At 44.2% G+C, this 12,048-nt stretch overlaps 1 protein-coding gene across 1 annotated transcript in view; it reads left to right on the top strand.

The window, feature by feature from the left end:
• Positions 1 to 12,048, top strand: part of LOC126210554 (uncharacterized) — a 68,005-nt gene that overhangs the window by 44,743 nt on the left and 11,214 nt on the right. Inside the window, exon 5 of the mRNA XM_049939811.1 lies at positions 6,736 to 6,889. Coding sequence (XP_049795768.1) covers positions 6,736 to 6,889 — 154 coding nt within the window. The remainder of the gene's footprint in view (positions 1 to 6,735; positions 6,890 to 12,048) is intronic.

Here is a 12,048-nt window from a genome sequence, read left to right as displayed (position 1 = left end):
GTACATTTAGCAACACGGTTCGGCATCGAGTTGCAGACTGCCCCACAAACCTTGAAGAGTTACCTCCAATTCATGTGAAGAGGGACACGGTTACATCTGTGGTTTCAGATGGTCCCACACATGTACCGTAGAGGACAAGTTGGGGGAGCGGTGGCCACAAATGAATCTGAACGTAACGTAGGAAGAAATCTTGAGAAGCTCGATCTCTATGCGGACCAGCATTATCTGCGACTGGGAGACCGTGCATGGAAGGTCTCACATGGGGTCGAAGAATATCATGAACATAACGCTGGCCCGTTACGTTTCCACGTACTGCAATTAGAGGCGACCCGCTGTCGTAGGCTATGAGCCCCCAGACCTTTACGTGGACGCGACACCGTGAATGGCACTGTAGCGTTCATCAGGCTGCCATGTGGCCATATGCGGTTATCATCTGTCCCCGAAACGAATAGGGATTGAAACTAAACACCAGGTTTTGCTAATCCATGGTAGTCCCCGTCATTCTGGCTTGGCACCACTGTAGATGGAGCCGCCGATTTCTCGATGTCTCGGCGTTAACAGCAATACACGTCGAGAGCGTCTGGTTACCAAATTCGCACCCGCGAGGCGTCTGGAAATGCTTTGTGGAACAACTGGCGCCCGTACATCAGTTTGTGTCTTGGAGCGAGTCACTGTAGGATCCCCGATTGATTGATGCACGATTCTTCGATCATCTCACCTCGTCTTCTTCCGGGCGTCTCCAGACCGGGTATGTGCCAAGTGGGTGCCAACTCGTGTCAGCTGCTCCCAACATCGTCTGACGGCGCTCACTGAACGATCAATCTGGCTAGCCACACGGCGTGTCGACCTGCCTGCGGTTTCCATGTAGATGACTGGGCCCCTCTCAAACTGGCTTAACTGTGAGAAATGTCATCTGACAGGTCTGTCTGGCATTGTGCTCTTACTAAAGTCGTCCTGGAGTCGGGATGCAATGGGCACGTGTGTGGCTCGTCCACTATGCGCCTTTTAAGTAAGGTCCACTGCCTGATTGCAGCGCCAATGCAGGGTCTTTGGGCATGCACATTAGCAGCAAACTTAGATCATTTGCATATCGGATCCCACTTTTCATGTACGCTACGTTTCGTGCTTATACCTTCCTTCCCTCTAGATGCTCTGTTTTCAGTGTTCATGAGTGTATGTGACATATGCGTACATTGGTTAAACAGTGGATAAAAATCTAATATTTATAAATTTCAATGCCTGTGTGCTCTAATTTAGTTATTAATATTATAGTAATATTAATATTATGTGTAAAGCGAGGAGGGATGAGAGATACTAAAGAGCCATTGGCAGTAGTTAGGTATCGGGCAGTTGCGACCTCTCGCTACTATGTGTTGAGTCAGCTCTACAATTAAGGTACACCTTCTCAGCGGAAAATATGTACGCCAGGATGTTGACTGTTTACATGATTTCCTCTTTTCTTTTCGTATGTAGAGTGATACTTAACTGTGTTCAGTATTTCTCTCCTTTCCCTCTCTTAATCAAACACACACACATATACACATACTCGCACACACACACACACACACACACACACACACACACACACACACACGCACACACGCATACAACAGTCATACTACTATACATGTAGAAACTCTAAAATTGAGTAGAAGCATTTCTCGAGCAGATATGATTTCAGTTTTCGTCTGAAGTCAATTTAACATCCACTAAATTCTTTATATCAGTGAGTAGCCATGTTTACGGCTGGATACCTCCCTACTCACTACACCACATTAAAAGTGAATAATGGATACAGTCAATAATTTCTCTTCCACTATTGTATTTATGAAGATTAGTTCAGATTGCAATTGCTTGTTGACAACAAACTTCATAAATGTACTGTGTGACTACTGACAGTACATCCCATTGCTGAAAGATCTGCCCACAAGAGGCTCTCTAGTCGACAACAAACATTAAACCTCAATAACGAGTTACCCGAGAACATGATGCTGCAAGACATTAGTGAAAGAAAGAAGGGAAAAATAAGTCTACTTTTTTACTTGTTCATGTCTAAAATCTGGTATTATCCGCAATGCAAAAGTTGCAGACGTTTAAGATAATCTGTTACGTGCGATTTTTGGTACAAGTTTTTTTTCTTTACTGATAAAACGTTCGTCAGCCCCTCAGTCATTAATTTCCAGCAGTAACAGAAATTTTGCTGCTTCTTTCAGTGCTTCCTAATTTATTAAATGTGTGAGCATTAAATTTGCTGATGGGTGTCTTATAAGATACCATCCATTGATCAACCAAAACTTTACGACACCTGATCAGTAGGCTGTAGGTCCACCTTTGGAACGATGTAACGAAATACAGTAGAAGTTCTGCATGCCACACATCCGTCAAGTGCTCGGTAGCTGTCCAGAGGAATACGGCACAGGTCACACAAACGCCGTTTATGTGATGATTTGTGGGCTCGGAGCTGGAGTCCGGTAGAGTCCTAAGCGTGTTCCATCGTGTTCACATCAAGCGAATTTGCTGGCTAAGACATCAAAGAAAGTTCACCGACACGCTCCTCAAATTACCGTAGCAGGATTCTGGCCTACAGAGTATAATTCGCTGCTAAAAGTCGTTATTGCTGTCGGGGCAGACATGAAGCATGAAAGGATGCTGGTGGTCCACAATAATGTTCACTTCGTTATTCCTTGACGCCTTAACACATGTCCCACCATCCTGTCCCATTTCTTGTCAGTTTTCTCATATATTCCTTGCTTCGACGATTATGCAAAGAACCTTCTCATTCCTTACCTTATCAGTCCAGTCAATTTTCAACATTCTTCTGTTACGCCACGTATCAAAGGGTTCCATTCTCTTCTCTTCGGGTTTTTCCACGGTCCATGATTCACTACCACACACTGCTGTACCCTAAACGTACATTCTCATAAATTCCTTCACCAAAATAATTCCTGTGTTTGATACCAGTAGATTTCTCCTGGCCAGGAATTCCAGGAATTCCCTTTTTCCTGCTCTGTTCAGCTTTTTAAACCCTTCTTGTTTCGTCCGTCGCATGTTATTCTGCTTCCAAGATAGCAGAATTCTGTAACCTGATTTATTTCGTGATCATCTATATTGATGTTAAGCTTCGCGCTATTCTCATTTCTACTACTTTTCGCTACTTTCGACATTCATTCGTTTCACTCTCAATCCATATCATGTACTCATTAGACTCCTTATTCCATTAAACAGATCCCGGCTCAGTTCCACTCTTGACCGTTACTGCTTCACCGATGTACACTGATTAGCCCGAATATTATGACCATCTACCTAATAACGGATAACAGCGGCAACGCGTCGTGCCATGGAAGCAATGACACCTTGGTAGGTCGTTGGAGGGAGATGGCTCCACGTCTGCACACACAAGTCACCGAATTCCCACAAATTCTGGGGAGTGGAACGATGAGCTTTGACGCCACGTTCAGTCACATCCCAGATGTGCTCGACCAGGCTCATATCTGGCGAGCTGGGCGGCCAGCACACCAGTTGGGACTCTCCACCATGTTCCTCGGCCTTGTGACATGACGCGTTGTCTTGCTGAAAAATGCCACTGACGTCGGGAAACATTATCGTCATGAAGGGGTGCACTTGCTTTGCAACCAATGTACGACACTCCTTGGTCGTCGTGGTGACGTGCACGAAGTCCACTGGACCCACGGATGGCCATGTGATGTTCCTCAGGGCTTAACAGAGCCGCCGCCTGCAGTACAGGTCTCAAAGAGTTGCTCCCCCTGGAAGACGACGGATTCGCGCCCCCGTCGGCATGGTGAAGAAGGTATCGGGATTCATCAGACCCTGCAACCCTCCGGCACTGCGCCAGTGTCCAGTGCCGATGATCACGTGCTCCCTTCATTCGTAGGTGCCGAAGTCGTGGCGTTAGCATTCGCACCGCAGTGGTCGTCGGCTGCGGAGATCCATCGTCAACAATGTTCGGTGTACTGTGTGTACTCTGCCCAGCATTAAAGTCTGACATTAGTTCTGCCACAGTTCGCTGCCTGGCCTGTTTTACCAGTGGGCCCAGCCTACAACGTCCGATATCTGTAATACGGGGTGGCCGCCCAACCCCAAGACATCTGGACGTAGTTTCACCTTGGTTTCGTCACCCCGCCTCCCAGGACTCCTCGAACACCCGACAAGTCTTGCAGTTTCCAAAATGCTCGTGCCGTCAAACTCAGATAGATCCCGCACCTTCCCCATTCTACACATGGACAGCACAGTCACTGACTCTGTATGCACCGTGAGTGTGTCTGACTAGCAGTCATTCCTCGCCAGGTGACGCTGCTATCTCCTGGACGGGATTATATCGACAGTAGGTAAGTGGTCACAGTGTTCTGCTGATCAATGTATAGACGGGAATTGTAGGGGAGAAAGACCACATCCCTGTCTTACACCCTTTCTAATCCGAGCATTTTGTTCTTAGTCTTCCAGTCTTATTGTTCTCTTTTGCTTTTAGTACAGTACATTTTGTATATGGGCTACCCAGCACGTAATAGGCGTTTTGCTCTATTGCAGCAGTGGGCGGGGCTACAGACGTCATATTGGTGCTGTAGCATTGCTACACTCAGTATATACCCAGCGTTGATAGCGTACTGTCTGTGCCTCTGCTGCTATGCTTTCTGTGGCGTATTAACATGTGCATTGCAATAGAAAATCCCGCCATTCGTGAGGTGCATTCTGTGATTAAGTTCTTGTTGGTAAGACACTGCAAACCTGTTGTCAAACACCGACAAAGTTAAGAGTTCCTTTGGTGTTTTGGATGGGAGGTTTTCGATCATCCACCATACAACCCGGATTAGACGCTGAGTGATTACTAGCTCTTCCCAGCAATGAATCTGATAGTGACGCCGAGATGCATGACGTCATAAACCAATGGCTGCAATCGTAGGCGGCAAACCTGTACAGAGACGATATTGAAAAACTTTTATCATGGTATGGTAACTGCCCCAATCTGAACGGCGATCATGTAGAAAAATAGTTTAAAAGTGAACCTTCAAAATGAATGTAATAAAATTAGGGTTTTCTATACTGTTAATTTCTTATTAATTTCAAAATGTCTGTTTCTTTCTGCATAGCCCTCGTGCATTAACCGTCTATCACTGTAGCTGGAACCTATTTTTCTCGGAATTTCGAAAATCTTGCACCTGTTCACATTGTCGATCTCTCTTTCCGGGTCGAAAAATTCCATGAATCTGTGTTACGTTTCCTTCAGTTTTGCTTCCATTAGCAAGCGGATCGTCAGAAGTGCCTCTTGGTGCCTTTACCTTTACTAAAGCCAAACCGATCGTCATCTAACAGTTCCTCAGTTTTCTTTTTCATTCTTCTGTAAATTATTCTTGTCAGCGACTTTTATACATGAGCTGTTAAGTTATCTGTTCGATAGTTCTCGCACTAATCTCTTCTTGCTGTCTTCGGAATAGTATGGATGATATTTTTCCGAATGTCCGATGGTATATCGGCTCTCTCACAGATTCTGCACTCCAACTTCAATAGTAGTATGGTTGGCACTGCTCCCAATGAATTTAGAAATTCCGATGGTAGACCTCACGTCAAGTTCAACAGAATATCTGAAATTGCGTCCGCAAGGTGCCTAACAAGCAGGAGATCCAGATTCGAATCGCACTCCAGCACAAATTTTCTGCTTGCCTCATTGATATAAATTAATGTCCACTGACAACAAATGTATTTAATTCCTTTGTTTCTTGATTCATAGTGGTTGCACTATCAAAATGCGTCTATCCTGTTGGCTATGTTCAGAAGAACAGACGCTACAAATATAATGGCCACTCAGAAAAGAGTATAGGAAATGGAATTATAACCATGATATACAGGCCATTTATTAACATGGTCGATATACCAAGAGTGCAATATCGATGTACGAGGGTAATCCCAAAATTAAGGTCTCCTATTTTTTTATAAGTACATAGATCTGTTCATTTTTACAATGGTTTGCATCAATTTACAGCTTGAACATTTAGCTATTTTTCGACATAATCCCCATTTCTGTCGATGCATTTTTGTAGACGCTGTGGCAATTTTTGTATGCCCATGCCATACCAGCTCGCCGCCATGCTGTTCAGAAAGTTATGAACCTCTTCTTTCACCTCGTCGTTGGAGCTGAATCGCTTTCCGGCCAAATATACTTTTAACCTAGTGAGCAGGTGATAGTCACTGCGCGCCAAGACACGACTATAGGGTGGGTGGGTGATTATGTTCAACTGAAACTGTTGCAGGAGAGCAACGGTTTGTTGAGCGATGTGTGGGCGAGCGTTGTCATGGAGAATGTGTACGCTCTTGCTCAACATTCCTCTTCTCCGGTTCTGAATTGCCCGTTTGAGTTTTTTCAGAGTCTCACAGCACCTGTCAGCGTTAATTGTGGTCCCAGCGACTCAGTTCCGACGACGAGATGAAAGAAGAGGTTCATAACTTTCTGAACAGCATGGCGGCGAGCTGGTATGACATGGGCATACAAAAACTGCCACAACTCCTATAAAAATGCATCGACAAAAATGGTAATTAAGTCGAAAAATAGCTAAATGTTCAAGTTGTAAACTGATGTAAACCATTGTAGAAATAAACAGGTCTATGTATATATAAAAAATAGGAGACCTTACTTTTGGGATTTCCCTCGTATGTACCCGCGAAACTACCTAAAAGATTTCGATGTTTAGTATTTATCGATAAATCTTTTCTCTGTCTGTGCAGCCCTGCCGAGATCTGGTGCAGTGCTGGTTGCATGGCCACGTCGTGGTGACCGGGGCCTACCTGGTCTACTTCTGGCTGGTGCTGACAGACCTGTTCTTCACTGGCTCCGTTCGGACCGGCTACTTCGTTCTGGCTGCAAACATTCTCGGCATAGGTGAGAGACCTCTGTAGTAGGACCGAGCTTCCCACAAAAGTAAGACAATAGCGGATAGAGGATCTCTACTTGTGCAACTACTGGCCATTAAAATTGCTACACCAAGAAGAAATGCATATGATAAACGGGTATTCATTGGACAAATATATTATACTAGAACTCACATGTGATTACATTTTCACGCAACTTGGGTGCATAGATCCTGAGAAATCAGTACCCAGAACAACCACCTCTGGCCGCAATAACGGCCTTGATACGCCTGGGCAATGAGTCAAACAGACCTTGGATGCAGCTTCAACACGACACCACATTTCATCAAGAGTAGTGACTGGCGTATTGTGACGAGCCAGTTGCTCGGCCACCATTGACCAGTCGTTTTCAGATGGTGAGAGAGTTGGAGAACGTGCTGGCCAGGACAGCAGTCGAACATTTTCTGTATCCAGAAAGGCCCGTACAGGTCCTGCAACATGCGGTCGTGCATTATCCTGCTGAAATTTAGGGTTTCGCAGGGGCCGAATGAAGTGTAGAGCCACGGGTCGTAACACATCTGAAATGTAACGTCCACTGTTCAAAGTACCGTCAAAGCGAACAAGAGGTGACCGAGATGTGTAACCAATAGCACCTCATACCATCACGCCGGGTGATACGCCAGTATGGCGATGACGAATACACGCTTCCAATGTGCGTTCACCGCGAAGTCGCCAAACATGGATGCGACCATCAAGATGCTGTAAACAGAACCTGGATTCATCCGAAAAAATGACGTTTTGCCATTCGTGCACCCAGGTTCGTCGTTGACTACACCATCGCAGGCGCTCCTGTCTCTGATGCAGCGTCAAGGGTAACCGCAGCCATGGTCCCCGAGCTGATAGTTCATGCTGCTGCAAACGTCGTCGAACTGTTCGTGCATATGGTTGTTGTCTTGCAAACATCCCCATCTGTTGACTCAGGTATTGAGACATGCGGATAAGATGCCTGTCATCTCGACTGCTAGTGATATGACGCCGTTGGGATCCAGCACGGCGTTCCGTATTACCCTCCTGAACCCACCGATTCCATATTCTGCCAACAGTCATTGGATCTTGACCAACGCGAGCAGCAATGTCGCGATACGATAAACCGCAATCGCGATTGGCTACAATCCGACCTTTATCAATGTCGCAAACGTGATGGTACGCATTTCTCCTCCGTACACGAGGCATCACAACAACGTTTCACCAGGCAACGCCGGTAAAGTGCTATTTGTGTATGAGAAATCGGTTGGAAACTTTCCTTATGTCAGCACGTTTTAGGTGCCGCCACCGGCGCCAACCTTGTGTGAATGCTCTGAAAAGCTAATCATTTGCATATCACAGCACCTTCTTCCAGTCGGTTAAATTTCGCGTCTGTAGCACGTCATCCTCGTGGTGTAGCAATTTTAATGGCCAGTAGTGTATATCTGTGACAGGACTCATTATATACCGCCTGACAAAAAAGTGACTACCTATAACACATGGTTGGATGTCAGTGTAACTTCATACACATATCCACCATTGGCAGGTATGTATTATGATTGAAGCTGCAATGCTGTGTGAATTGTAGAACGACCAACAGAGTGCATTAGTGTTTTTCGCGTTTAGAGTTATCACAAGTCTTTGTACGGTATATGGTGCGGGCTTTCAAATAATAAAAATAAATGAGGTGAGGTGTTGCCCACAACTATGTACCCTCCGACTCAACGTTGAAATTTTAAAAGTTTTGTCTGGTTTCGTTGTCTAGGGGCTTGGATACGTAGTTGCCACATTACAGGTCAAATACCACTGAGTCTATAGTATACGATAAGAATACACACATGAATCGAATGGTCGAACGTTTCTATCACTCGGCAATTGCGAAATATGAAAGTAACATATAAATTTATAAATGAAAGATTGCAAATAAATGAAATCTGCAGGTACTATCTTAACGACTTTAAATGATGAGTATGATAGTTGAATTACTTTTGAGAATGTGGTACATTTCTGCAAAACACTCATTGGTGTCGATGGTCCAGCAATTAAATAAAATATAAGTTGAATAACAGGGAAACCATAGATTCCTGCATCACGTAATTAGTTATGGACAACAACATAGCTAGCGATATATTCACTTCCGAACGCATACTTCGACTTCACTGCAGAAGCCACGGAAATCACACAAGAGCACAGGTCGGCACTCCGAAATATTTCTATCTTTATTTTAAACATAGCTGCGCAACAGCAAGGGTTCCACGTAATAAGATTAAAAACAGCCGACAAGTTGCAAAGGATAAAGTAATCTTTACCTAGGTTTCGATAGATTTAAATCTATCTTCTTCAGAAGGCGGTAGTATTACATTAACATGGAGTGTTATGTCATTGTCGTTCTTACAAACATCTGCATAGCTCCATTAGTCCAAATAACGCGAAAAACTGCTCCACACTGTCTAAATCTTTCCGCCAACTGTCGCGTCCAGCACTTCCCGTGTCCTGTGCCGTCTCGTCCAGAACTGCCGCACTGCCCAGAATTACATGTTCTCTCCGGAAACAATGCTCCTCCACAACCTTCATACGTCTCTCTTAGGAACGAGTGCTGCGATTGGCTAGAACACTCCCTCCATATCTCCAAGCCAACGTACACTCACAAATATATTGAAACATTTCGAAACTGGATTTACATTTAAATAACTTGATATTAAATAAATATTCCTGCAGCTGGACCATAAACACAATCTAACACACGTTATTAAATACATAAACAAATTAAATAAACATGTATCAAAGGAATAGCAACGAAAGGTAAGCCAGTAGCTTAATGTCTGTCCTTTCTAAAACACAGTAAATATTTAACCAATTTCTTTATGAATAGTATACAGGGTGAAAAGTATTTAAACCGAGAAACTCTGGGAGGTTGTAGGGGACATCAAAACAAATATTTTTCCCTAGTGTCATTTTTTCCTACGAGGATTATTTAAACCGTTGGAGGCCGTATTACGCTCTTCAGTTGTAGGCAACTGCTGTCCACCAGTGTAGTAGTGCCTTGTGTCTGTTTACTATTGGAGCGATACACTTGGAGTGAGTACACTGATATGGTTGGTGCGTACTACATAGCGCTCCACAACGGACGAGCTGCACAGCGGGTTTATCAACAACAATATCCTAATCGCCGTATCCCGCATCATACGACCTTTGATGCTGTGTACCAACGTCTGAGTGAGACCAGGTCGTTTAGCAGATTACCTCGACAGGGATGCCGTCGCACAGGAAGAACGCGGCAATTTGAGGAAGCTGTCTTGCAGCATGTGGAGCGGGATCAGCACTCATGCAATTGCACGTAACATGGGGACGAATCAGACGAATGTAAGAACAGTCCTTCGAGAGCAATTGTTACGTCCATTTCACTTACTGCGTGTCCACAACCTGGAACCACTTGATTATCCACCCAGAGCACAGTTTTCGCAGTGGTACCTGGAACAGAGTGAAATGCTTCCTACGTTTCCATCCTCTGTGTTGTTTACCGATTAAGCAACGTTCGGGCGTGATGGAGTCTTCAACATGCACAATTTGCATGTTTGGAGTGAGGATAACCCACATGCCACAGTTACTAGCGCTCATCAAGTTAATGTGTGGGTCGGTGTTGTTGGAGACTGTTCACTTGGGCCGTATCTGCTACCTAGTTGTTGTCTCTTGGTCATAAAAAATGGAAAAGTGTTTGTTGGTTTAATTAATTTGCCGCCAGAGAAATCTTCCTCTACCGGTTTAAATACTCCTCATAGGAAAAAATGACATTAGGGAAAAATATTTGTTTTGATGTCCCCTAGAACCTCCCAGAGTTTGTCGGTTTAAATACTGTTCACCCTGTATATCAGATAGAAACAAAGCCATAGACGAATAAATATAAATATATATATAAGCATGCTACTACCGTTTTTTTGTGTAACTGTGGAATACTTATGGCCTGACGCGATTAGTAGTACTCAGCCACTTTGACCTCCAATAACTCATATACTATTCAAGTTACATGCCTCTAATTCATTCCAATTTAGGTTTACACTAATAGCTTTCTAAAGACATGTGGATCGACGGAATCGTTTAGATTTTTGAAATTCGTTGCTGGGTGTTACTTTTATAGATTACCGTCAGATACTGAACTTGAGATTAATAAAAGGTATTGAAAATCTGATTACACCATCAGAATAGTAGTGCAATTAATGGTAATGTAGATGTTTCTTTTTGAGGTATCATGATTGATCTGGCTACTATTAATTTCTATGCGAACTGTGAAATGTCTGCTACTATGGTTCCACAAAGTCTGCCATCTTTGACACTCCCGGCATAGTCATCTCCTTCATCGACACAAAGCACCGTCCTCGTCACGGCAGAATTCTCAGCCACGCGGCTGGACCATGCGCTGGGGCCACCCCTCTCGTCCGGCTAACGTTCGACATCACGTGTTTGCTGCCTGGCTCCGGCTGCCAGAGCGGCCCGTGCGGTCGTCCCAACTCCGAACAGAAATATTTCCAAGGCGCCACAACTCACCAATTACCTCACACAGGGTAATTCGGCTGCCCCTACCGATCCCGTTTTATGCAACCCGCAATGCCTAACTATATGCGCCACGCTACCCTGCTGGAAATACACCTGTATTACGAATGTAATAGAGTACACACTCTCTCATTTCAGTGTTTAATACATTATTTTCTGTACTGTCACCTCGTTTTAAGCATTATTTTCGCTTTTTGTTATACTCGGTCACTAGGCAAGATGTATTAAAGGTGATTCAGTTGCCCATAACGAAATTGTCTGAGAAAACCAAACAAATGTGCTGTAAGTCGTCTTAAGCCCGATATTCCCCTGCTGGCTTACTGCATGGTAATAATTTTCAGTAAGCTCATCTTGCAAACGCCTCTGAACACACCAGATTGGTGGCATAGACCCTTTGCAAAACATCAATCCCTTAAATCATTCATCTATGTCCATTGACATGTAAGTAAGTTAATATGTGACGGGGTGTAACAATGAGCGACATCAGTAATTAAAACGAGATAAAAGTGTAGTAAATAATGTATTAAGGACCGAGGTGATGGAGTACATTAATCTATTCACAATATAAGCATATTCCCAGCAGTGTAACATTGTGCATATGGTTAGATGTTGGCGGCT

This window comes from Schistocerca nitens, chromosome 10, assembly GCF_023898315.1.
Source record: "Schistocerca nitens isolate TAMUIC-IGC-003100 chromosome 10, iqSchNite1.1, whole genome shotgun sequence".
Lineage (NCBI taxonomy): Eukaryota > Metazoa > Arthropoda > Insecta > Orthoptera > Acrididae > Schistocerca > Schistocerca nitens.
The sequence above is the reverse complement of the archived record's forward strand: the minus strand, read 5'-3'. Positions and strand labels throughout refer to the sequence as shown.